Here is a 12,542-nt window from a genome sequence, read left to right on the forward strand (position 1 = left end):
AATCAAAAGACAAAATTTCAATTACAAATGTTTATTTGAACCTACAACTCAGATAATCTATAAACCTTTTCATTGCATTGATGATTATAAAATTATATGACCAGTGAATACAATAATTTAAAATATCATTTTCTTCTAGTACACCAGATAGTTTTATATAGTAATTGTAATTGCAATTGTAATTAAAAGATTTATATAGCACCCTATCAACATTAGTTCTCTAAAGCGCTTTGCAAATGTGAGAGAAAAGATAATACAAAATCGATGTGCATATACATGGGAATAAAATATTCACAGTGTCAGAATTAAAATGCATAATTATTATTATTAATATATAGTGCCTAATGTAATGATATAATTACCCTAATACGGTAACATATAAAATAATTTAAAACAACAATAGTGTCTATGTATGTTCTACATGTATAAACCTATGTGCTAATTAAAGACCATTTTTTGTTTAAATGAATATGTACTGTAAATCTTACCAAAACATAATGACCAAAGAGATTGGTCGCAAACACTTGTTGTAGTCCCTCATTTGTTGTGTTATCTGTTTGTAATAATAATCCTTCCCCAGTGGTAAACATGTGAAGAATTTTCCTGAAAACGGAAAAAAAGTAGCTTGTAAACCTACATGAATCCAGAAAATGAACCCTGGGTTTACTTTGGGTTCACTCTAGTAAAATCTGAGTCAGCTTTGGCTCAGCTTCATCACAGACCGTGTATTTGCTTTTCGAGTCAGATTTGTTCACCCTTGCATGAAGCATCTAACGAGTTGGCAAATAATGTTTCAGCACAAAATATCCTTGCATGATTTAGCTGAATTCCATAATACCTTAAAATCTACCTAAATATATTTGCCTAACAAAATAATAATACAATTAGCAATTTTATTGATTTTCACATTGACATTTCGGCAAAACATTTTGCTATTTAAAATGAATTTCACAAGCATTTATCATGTTGAATTCAAATTTTAGTTCATCAAATAAATAGCACATTTTAAAGTAAAACGAGAGGTACTGTGAGCAATGCTCACTAAGAATAATCCCCCCCCCCCTCCTCCCCGCTTACCCCAATCTCCCAAATGGTGTTGTTAATAGGTATAAATCACCTCTTTCCTGAGTGTAAAAAAAAGAAAGGGCATGACAAAACCTTGTGTAGTCTCTTCTCTAGGAGGGTGTTTGACCTTTGGACCCCAAATTCGATAGGGAACATCTTCGTCCCATGGGTAGTCCATATGTATGATATGATGACTGTAGGTGGAAAGGATAACACTTTAGAGCCCGGAAACCATATTGCTACTTCGATGTCAAGTGCACTTGACATTTGACCCCAAAATCGATAGGGAACATCTTTGTCCCATTAGCTTTAGAGCCCGGAAACCACTGTGTGTACAGACAGACAACCCGATTCTACATTGTAGTATACCCCCCCCCCCCCCCCCCCCCCCCCCCACCCACAACTTTGTTGCGGGGGTATAACGATACATATGCACTAAATCAGTTCATCAAATAAATAGCACATTTTAAAGTAAAACAATAAATTTAGAACTTTACACACTTATATTGCCAACTTTCGGTTTGGAATTTTATTCCAATCAAGTTTTGACTTACTGCCCTGGGGTTTCACTGTCAAATATTTCATTCATCATGTGCGACCAGTTTATACCCCGCCTCACCAGGATAGCTCCAGCATTCAGGTAAAGAAGGTCAATATGTTTATATCTGTAAACATAAAACAATATGTTTATATCTGTAAACATAAAACAATATGTTTATATCTGTAAACATAAAACAATATGTTTATATCTGTAAACATAAAACAATATGTTTATATCTGTAAACATAAAACAATATGTTTATATCAGTAAATGTAAAACAATATGTTTATATCAGTAAACATAAAACAATATGTTTATATCTGTAAACATAAAACAATATGTTTATATCTGTAAACATAAAACAATATGTTTATATCTGTATAAACATAAAACAATATATTTATATCTGTAAACATAAAACAATATGTTTATATCAGTAAATGTAAAACAATTTTATTCATAGCACTTTTAAGCCAATTAATTTAAATGTAAACAAATGTCTTAAATGTTTTGAAATTTAGAGACTGATTTCTTGAACCAAAGCCTCCTCTGAAACTTTGTGGTTGTGCACACAGGTCATCATCGGTGTACATGATACATGAATATTCTAATTTACAATATCCCTTCTGGTTTCCTTGAATAAAACCAAGAATCCAAACACTCCTTTGATTCATATATGTACCTTTTCCACATACACACATTGGATAATTGTAGACAATTCTGACTTGTGTCTCTAAATTTCAGTTATATATTTGTCTAGAATACCCTGTATGAACTCCGAAACAATGAATCCTGGTTGACTTAAAAGGTAAATCTGCTTACATTTAAACTACATTTTAAGCTTTGTGTTTTATTCCATGATAAAACATTAAGGCGTACATTCTTGTTTCTGCCTCCACCAGAGAAAATGGGACTTAACATCATAGAAGTAGTCAAATCCAGTGTAGAGTAGTCTGACCCAACTTTTGCTGCAGTTCTGTCAACTTCACATTCATGTAAGGAGTATAAGCAGTATTGAAGCATTTTACTGAGAAAATAATATAAGCATTAAATATATAATCATTATTTTCTTTTACACTTATGGTGCAAATAGCATGAAATGTGCAGAATATTTATTTTAAGCACCAACATGTGTTTCTCAATTTGTCCATTGTTCTACAGGTGTTATGAGAACACAACAGATATTAAAATATAATCATTCCTTGCTAAATTGAACATCACAAGGTCAAAATTACATAAATACATTCCATAAATGTTTTTTCCTCATCACTCTTGTGGAGTTTCCAGTTCATATATCAAAGATGTGTAAATCAGTTTATAATTAGTAGTACTGGGCACAATGCCAAACCACAAATGGATCAGGCGATGACTGCCAAAACATTGAAAATGAGAGCTGTAAATTTTCATATATCATATTCATCTGAGTGGCTACAAAGCAAATTCTTGCTACTGCATGTATAGACGTTTGATATCCCTCATTTCAAATCACACCAAGGAAAAGTCTTTAAATCATTACGTGACACTAACATAAATTTCCAAATCATGTCCTCTCCTTAAAGGGACTGATTCACGATTTTACCCAAAATTTTGTTTTTCACTTTTAATGATCAAAATCTACTGTGTAATGTGTTTGAAAGATTACACATGAAAATTAAGGCTATACATCATCAAAGAAGCTCATTTTAGAGAGTTTATTATTTGTTTTGTAAACAAAGATTGCGGTATGCTATTGTTTACGAAATTTTCAAAAGAAATGGATATCGATCTAAGTATTATTATTTCTTTCACATTTCAAGCATTTTTTGGGTGAAATGTGTCATCTAAAAGTAACAAGAGGCCCATGGGCCTAGAATCGCTCTTCTGATACATTGTAGAACAGGCAAAAATTCTCACTAACCAAGATTCATCAATTAACAAAGTTTTAAAGACCTATCACATGATAGTGTATGAAGGGGATATCATACATATAGTCACTATTAGATTAGACAATCAAAATAATTACAAAATGAAGTTACTTAACCTACGTGCATATCTGGGTATAGTACATATTTCTCTTCTACATGAATTTTTTTAAGAGACATAGAAACGGTTGGGGTGCTAAATACCGAATTTACTATGCATACAATTAGAACAAGGGGATCGCATTGTATTTTGTCCGATTTTTAATGCAATTACATTTCATGCCATTGTTGGAGAATGGTTCTTAAAACCAATATCAACAAAATTGCTTTTTAAGTTTTTCAGCTCTGTTGAAATAAAAAACAAAGAGTGAGTTAAGTGAAGGTTTGATGATCCTTGGGTTTTTAGTTTGAAAGATGTATAGATTTGCAAAAAAAAAGAGCAAAAGTAGGTCACAGCTGACACACTCTGAGAAGCCAAGATGCATCAACTTAATAAGTTTGATGGATCTAAGCCACGTAGTATCTGGAATATCTAAATATAGCCATGAAATTCAAAAAGTATATCACAGTGACCTACTTCTTAATTGACACACTCCGAGGACTCAAGATACATAAACTGAAACAGGTTCATGATTCTAGGCCTCTTAGCATTTGATTTAGATATAGCTTTGAAGCTAAAAAAGTAGATCAAGGTGACCTAATTTATAGTCTGCACACTCTGAGGACTCAAGATGCTTCAACTGACAAAGTTTGATGATGTTAAGTCAAATAGTACCCGAAAATTTAAATGTAACTGTCCAAAAGTAGGTCACGGTGACCTACTTTTGGTCGACACACTGAAGGCTCAAGATGCATCAACTGACAAGTCAAATAGTATTCAAATATAGCCATCAAATTCCAAAAGAAAGCCATAGTGACCTACTTTTTGGCTGACACACTCCAAAGACTCGAGATGTATCAACTGACAAAGTTTGATAATTGAAGTCAAATAGTATCTGAAATATTCAGATATAAACGTCAAATTCCAAAAGTAGGTCATAATGACCTACTTTTTAATCGACACACTCTGAAGACTCAAGACCCATCAACTGACAAAGTTTGATGATTTTAAGTCAAATAGTATCTGAAATATTCAAATATAGCCATCAAAATCCAAAAATAAGTCATGGTGACCTACTTTTTAGTCAACACACTCTGAAGACTCAACATGCATCAACTGACAAAGTTTGATAATTGTAAGTCATTTAGTATCTGAAATATTAAAATATAGCCGTCAAATTCCAAAAGTAGGTCAGTGACCTACTTTTTGGTCAACAAACTATGAAGACTCAAGATGCACCAACTGACAAAGTTTGATGATCCTAGCTTTCATAGTGTCCAAAATATGCATCTAAAATTGAAAATGTGAAATTCGATTGTCTGCAAAATTCAAAAAGTAGGTCACTGTGACCTACTTTTTTAAAATAAATATGTTTGAGGCCTTTAGATGCATCAACTCACAAGGTTTGATGATTCTAAACCTTTCGGTATCTGAAATAACAACCTGAAATGTATTCATAAATGATTAGCCATAAAATTCAGAAAGTAGGTCATGGTGACATACTTTTCACATCGCACACTTCAAGGTCCCATGATCCATCAACTGACAACTTTTGATGATCATAGGCTCAAAAGTGTTCAAGATATGCATCAAAATCCATTCAATAATAATTACCTGTGAAATTCAAAAAGTAGGTCACCATGACCTACTTTTGAGACAACATGATATTAGGTCCTAAGATGCATCAACTGACAAAATCTGATGATCCTAGTCCTTATACTAAGCAAAATATCAAAGTTTTAACAAAACAAAATTTAAGGTCAACTTTGAAGTGACCTTGAGACCACACCCTTTGCCCCAGGATGATGCCCTGAACAATTTTTTATCTACAACCTATCCTCATCCTTATGCATAAGTTTGGTGATAAATTTGCCCAGTGGTTCTTGAGAAGAAGAATTTTTAGCAACCACTACTTTTGTTTGCATTTTCCTAATTTTCTCCCCTTGTTATAGGGTCACAACCCTAGTTTTCGTACAAATGAAAGCCCTTGAGCCAAGGATACCTTGTGACAAATTTGACAAAAATTGGCCAAGGGGTTCTTGAGATATAGCCCTTTTTCCAAAAAAGTTTACGCACACCGCACACCAAACATATGGCCATATGATTAACTTTTTGAGCCTTCGGCTCAGAAGAGCTAAAAATCTGTGACTATGAAAAATTAAGATGCATCATATTACAAAAGCAATATTTCACTTGTTTGTTTGTTTACATAAAAAGACTCGAGTTTTTGTTTACATAACACATATTTAAGGCTAAAATATTTTATTGCTTTCATTTTTGCATTCAGAAGGTCAAAATTTTGGCTGTCAACATTAAATGAGTTATATTTCTAATGTTTAACATAAAAAATGAAAAATATTTTTATCAAAAATCGTGAACCAGTCCCTTTAAAAGCCTTCAATAACTTCAATATTTCTTTCTTCCCATGAATGTGATAGCAATTCTCAACCTAGATTTTGACAAAACATTTTTGGCATCAAAACTATGTTTCACTGTGTTCCATCAACAGACATACTTAAGTCTGTAATGATAAAAACCTATCTGGTGTATCAAAACATGTCATTTCATATCTTTACTAATTTTCATGCCAATTTTTTATAAATAAACTCATGTATACATGTATTATTAGTTACACAGTTAGTTAGTTAGTTAGTGACCTGATACGGAAAAATACATGGTGTGAAAAGAAAACCCATATCAGGTGAGGCGAAGCCCGATACGCATTTTCATTTCACAACATGTATTTTTCCATATCAGCTAGGTCACTAACTAACTGTGTAACAAATTTATCATGTCTCTAACTGTATATGTGGGGGTCTATATCATACAATATATATGCCCAAATCACTTTGCCATTTTATCGAACCCTGTAACAATAAATTACTCACTCAATACGGATTTTTCTCGCATGATACGGTTTTTTTTCACGGCGTCATGTGACCAAGATCTGAATCTGACCAATTAGATTTCAACAATTTTGTCTGAGGCATGATAAATTCTTTTACTATCTATATAATTCAGTGAGAAGACAGATGCCCAACTTCATTATACCCTTCTCAGTCTGGCTTAGGAAGGAATTCATTGACAAAGTTTCCCATGAAAACAAGATTAATGCAAAGCAGTACATCCTCACACAAATGGGAAAACTCATAAACATAATAATAACATTGATATCATTCATTCACACACCCATCATTGTATTATTATGTACCTTCTTCAAACTCCATTATAAAGAAATAACACTAACAAAATTTGCAGAGCTCCACTGAGGAATATATAATAAACACATTGAAAATATCCAGCTTGGCTTCTCAACATATGCTACTGACAAACACGTTGATGTTATAGAGGTTTCAACAGTCTCATTTAAAGTCAGCATTTCGCAAATTCTATGGTCGTTATTATAATCTAGTTTGCCAATACAACCTATCTTTGGGTCAAATGCTGTCTGACGTGTTTCAAACTGATTGTTAGGCTGTTCTTGGCACACCGATTTTGACTACGGATTATTCTGTTTACCTAATAAGATATCAGGCTCATGGCAGGTGTGACAGGTCAAGAGGTGTGACCGGTCGAGAGGGGATGCTTACTCCTCCTAGGCACCTGATCCCACCTCTGTTATGACCAGGGGTCAATGTTTACCCAACTGTTTATTTTGTATTCCTTATAGGACTTATATATATATTGATCACTGTTCATTTTCTTCACTATATCATGCTTCACCAATTATACCAATTACCTTCTATTGTTTTCATATATCCCACCTTTACTTAAATATTGGTCCAATCGCAGTGATTGTTCTTCCCTTGATGCGTCATCATTGACAGATTTGTTTTGAAACCAACTATCCGAGACCTCGAATGAACTTAAGAAGCTGAGTCGTTCACACTTACTGTAAATTCACAGTAAGGCCCTGTAATACAAACAACTAGAGACTTTATTTCTCACACTACTTGAAACATTTAAGGAACTTAGATGTCATGAATTTTCTTATGTAAGACGCCCCGTGGGGATCCGGGTTAGAATAGGTCCTCAGTACCCCTTGCTTGTCGTAAGAGGCGACTAAATGGGGTGGTCCTTCGGATGAGACCGCAAAAACCGAGGTCCTGTGTCATAGCAGGTGTGGCACGATAAAGATCCCTCCCTGCTCAAGGTCATAAGTGCCGAGCATAGGCCTAAATTTTGCAGCCCTTCACTGGCAGTGGTGACATCTCCATATGAGTGAAAGATTCTTCAGAGTGACGTTAAACAATATTTAATCAATCAATCAATCTTTAAAATTCAGAGTACCTGTACCTGAACATACTGGTACCTGAACTAGTATGACAAAACAATGTTGATGTCCTTGACTACGTCCCAAACAACCTTTGTATAATCAATGAGGCCAATACCCATAGTGGATATAATCAGTGTGGTTTTGTCTCATTTAACTTCATTACAATAATTATGCATCAGTTACATTATAGCTATTTTCTGAGTAAAACTTGCTAAATAAGGACTAATGAGAGAGTGATTATAAAATTGATAATAATAGCTGAGCATGTAGATCATCAAGAGCAGCTCTTGTTCATATGCATCATGCATGCAATCAGTATACCGAGATGTACATGATGAAGTATCACAAAAGTGTCAAGTACTCTACATCAATGTACAGTAAAACTCTGATATAGCGAATTTCTGGGGACCCTCGATAAAAATTCGCTATAAGCGTAATTCGTTATACGTTTATAGCGAATTCATAATTCGAATATAACGAATTCGTTATAAAACTGATTTGTTCTACATGTATATCAGTTCTATAAGAAAGCAGCAATCGATATACTTGCGTTTGTATTGTCTTTAAGAGAAATGAAGCCTATATATTTTCGAGAAGAAATATTTTAAGCAAGAAATTCACACATTGATTTATATATGATAATTTATCTTGATAGATTATTAAATCATACAAGAACATGTCGAGAGAGAAATGTCAACAAAATTTTGCGCAATACATACATGTACAGTCTATTGCAATTGTCATTTACTTGTTGCTTTACACAAATAAAGGAGTGTACGATAAAATAAATGCAATCAAACTTAAAATTTAATTAACGAGAATAGTAAACAATACCGGCAATATATTTCCTAAACGTATGTGTAAGTATTGTTTTGCGTTAACAACCATTTTTGAAAAAATACAAACAGAACTTTTGTAATAAGTGTGGATCCTTTATGTCAATGGAAAACGATTGTTAAAAATCACAAAGAATTTAAATGAAAAAAATAAATTCGTTATAAAAGGTGATTTTTACGTTCATTTTTAATTCAAGGGGAATAGGAATATACTTCGTTATATCCGTAAATTCGCTATATCCGTGTTCGTTATAGACGCAAAATTTTATATAGAATATATAAAGAATTTGCCGGGGAAATCGTTTTCACTTCGCTATAGCCGGAATTTCGTTATATCCGTGTTCGCTATATTCGAGTTTTACTGTAGTCATGTTAGCTGCAATAATGTAGACCTCTCCGATTTTGTTTTATTCTGATGTTTTCGGGAGTGAGGTAAAAGTCGGAGAGGGCTACATTATTGCAGCTAATAGTAATGTAGTCCACTTTCCTTGATTTCATGACTTTTTATTGAAGTGGAATGTATCTAATGGGTTAAGCTGACAATCAAAAGGTTGTCCAGTCAAGTTCCACTTGGTCACTTGATTTTGTACAACACCATAGATTTATCAATCCACTCAGCTGTAAATGGACACCAGCTTTGGCTTGGAGGTAAATTGTATGCAATGGACTTAGGTGTTCAACCTTATCACCTATCTGACATGGCTAAGGAAGGATTATTATTATTCATAAATTCTTATTCAAAACAAGAGCACTTTGCAGAACATCCTCTCATAACTGCATGAGCAAATTCACAAGTGTAATATTGTCTTTTCAAACGTTATGAATATAAGGTTAAGTCAAACTCTAGGATCCAGATCACAAAAAGATATTGTATAAAATGTAGTCTTACCATAGGGAATCGATAAGCAAATCATGAAAGCCCTACATTGAATAATTCAGGAGATATTGACAAGGTTAGTACATTTCTCCAAAGTATGTCAAACTTCAAGGTTAAAAACTTTGGTACCAATAAAAGTCTTGTCACAAGGAATGTGCATTTTAAATATGAGAGCCCTTCCACTCATCATTCAAAAGTTATGAGCAAAGTTAAAGTTTCAGACAGACAGACAGAACAAAACATTATGCCTCCAACTACTGTCGCACGGGCATTGAATCCATACTTGGGAAGATTTTGCATTTGGATATGATTTGGTGTGGCCCTATTACTCTTGAAAAGAATTTGTTTTAATTACTTCCTGTATATCCCCATATAAAACTCTGATCTCCTATTGAGGCCCAACTCTACCCCCGGGGCCCCTGAATTGAACGAACTTGAATATGAACTATCTGAAGATATTTGCATATCAATATGACTAATCAGGACCCCACTGTTGTAAAGATGAAGATTTTTAAATATGTTTCCCTATATATTCCCATGTAAAACTTTGGTCCTTACTGTGGCCCAATTCTACATGATAGGGCCACAATCTGAAAACCCTTGAATCTGCACTACCTAAGGATGCTTGCATATTAACACGACTAATCATGGTCCTGTTGTTCTTGAGAAGATTCTAAAATATTTTCCTATATATATCTGTATGAAAAATTTTGATCCCCTATTGTGGTCCCACCCTACCCCTGGGGGTCATAATTTTAATTAATTTGATTCTACTCTATGTCAGGAAGTTTTCATGTAAATTTCAACTTTTTTGGTCCAATGGTTCTCGAGAATATTTTCCCTATATATTTGCTCTATTGTGGCCCCAACCTACACCCGAGGGTATCAGGAGAACTCGTACCAAAAAATTTGGGTACGAGTTCTCCAAGAGAAGTCGTACCCTGGTACGACTTCTCCAGGAGGACTCGTACCCAGGTACGAGTTTTCCAATAGCAGTATAGTACCCATTAATATCTGGGTACGAGTTCTCCTGGAGAAAAACTTTGTCAGTTCTGTCATAAAAATCTAGGTATGAGTTTTCAAGGAGAAAAAACTTTGTCATTTTATCTGATAAATCTGGGCACAAGCCTCCTGGAGAACAACTTTGTTATTTCTGTCATAAAAATCTGGGTAGAATTCAAAATAGAGACTGAGGTTGAAAAGACAGAAAGATTCACTTCAAGAATCAGCAGTCTCCTTATCTGTCCCAGGGAATTTTCAAAAACTTCAAAATCAATGATTTTCATGCATAATCATTAGAAATATTTAGAAAGTGCATCATGATTAATTAAAGATTCATGTCTATAATGTAATTTTCATGGTAGTTTGTAAATTTTACAATGTAACACTAAAATGCATTGTTTAAATCACAGGCACTCGACGTTTTAAATATTTATAATTAAAAAAATTGTCTTCCTGTAAACATAATATTCATATGAATATTATGTTTACAGGAAGACACTTTTTTTTATCATAGTTATTTAAAACGTCGAGTGCATGTGGTTTAAATCATCATATTGTAAAATTCTTATTCAGAATAGTCAAAAATGTGAAATATTTTACAAAATTTTGTAGAGCACAAATACCACTAATTTTTGAATATGTTTGATATCTTTATATTTTTATTTTTAGATTATATATAAAAAAAAATTCAACAAAGAGCTGTGCTAATATTCAAATTCTTTGTAATATATTTCAAATTACAGCATTTTCCAAAGGAAATCGAGAATACTTGTATTTCCTTTGTAAGCACTTTTCTTCCATAAATGAAATGCTTGAGAGCTAATAAAAGTAGGATGTCTCTACCCTAAGTAGATCTATGCTTAATGAACTCTGATCCTCAAGATCAGGAAAGTTCAGCAACTTCCATTGCATGTGTAAACAACAGTGCTCGAGCTGGGCTTCGCCATTTTCGCCAATGGCGAATTTTTTTCAAAAATGGCGAAAAAAAGTTAAAGTGGCGAAAATCCCTTTTTGCAATAATTTGTATTTTAAAATCTGTCTGTCAGTAACACATTATCGGCTGTTTGTTTATGCAGTCAAAATCTGTTTACTCAGTCTACGCGTGCGACCGGAAATCTCGCGTCGCTCCAGTGCAGAGCTGGTCACGAAGGCCAGATAATAGCCTCAGGTAATCTATGGCTGCAAAAAAGTCGGTGATTATATAATAAAGTACATCGGACAGTTGTGTACCCTGCTGTGGTCAATTGTTTAACATTTAAAGTCTTATTCATTATAATTGTGTTATCATCTCCACATTTATGTCAATTCTTAACCACAGAACCGACCGGTATTATTGTGTATAATGTATATACATCAATTGTTTGTTTTTGCAGCCAAGCTCATTGATTACAAGATTTTGATGTGTTTGATTTTAGTTCGAATATTTCATTAACAATGCGGTCGGTCACCATTGATATGGATGTAGCAATTTCGATAAATAATTTTCTTTGAAGTTCGGTGCGCAACAGTATAAAGATGCTAATCTCATAAGACTATGCACCCCATTCTATTTTGACACTAAACTTGTAGCTTCTGACTCTAGTCAGCCTAAAATTAAAGAAAAATATCTATGTTTGGCTTTACAGTCAACCCCACCGGCTCAAACAAATTGCAAAATCTACCATACCAAAACGGAAATACTCTAAATTGGGCTTGATGTTTTGTGACATCTGCATTTTGGGCAATGTAGACAATGTTTTCACTGAGGGCTGTAGCATCATGAAGTTTATATTTATATGATTTATTACCTGATTTTTGATTTCCACAATAAAATTTTATTATCAAACAAATCAACTTATTATTTCAGAAAGAAGTGTTTACGTATGGTAGCTGGATATTTTTAAGTAATGTAACCGATTCCAAATGCTAAAATCAGTGTAATGAATAAAATAATATGATGGAAAT

General features: G+C 33.6%; 1 protein-coding gene across 3 annotated transcripts in view; it reads right to left on the reverse strand.

Annotated features, from left to right (window-relative positions):
* Positions 1–12,542, reverse strand: part of LOC125683102 (3-keto-steroid reductase/17-beta-hydroxysteroid dehydrogenase 7-like) — a 70,485-nt gene that overhangs the window by 47,864 nt on the left and 10,079 nt on the right. For 2 of the 3 annotated variants that reach the window (XM_056159205.1, XM_056159196.1), the window contains exons 3-4: positions 1,620–1,730; positions 489–603 (exon numbers count right to left, since the gene is read on the reverse strand). In XM_056159205.1, coding sequence (XP_056015180.1) covers positions 489–603; positions 1,620–1,730 — 226 coding nt within the window. The remainder of the gene's footprint in view (positions 1–488; positions 604–1,619; positions 1,731–12,542) is intronic. The other variant, XM_048923913.2, reaches the window with a different exon arrangement.

Source organism: Ostrea edulis, chromosome 1, assembly GCF_947568905.1.
Source record: "Ostrea edulis chromosome 1, xbOstEdul1.1, whole genome shotgun sequence".
Taxonomy (NCBI): Eukaryota; Metazoa; Mollusca; class Bivalvia; order Ostreida; family Ostreidae; genus Ostrea; species Ostrea edulis.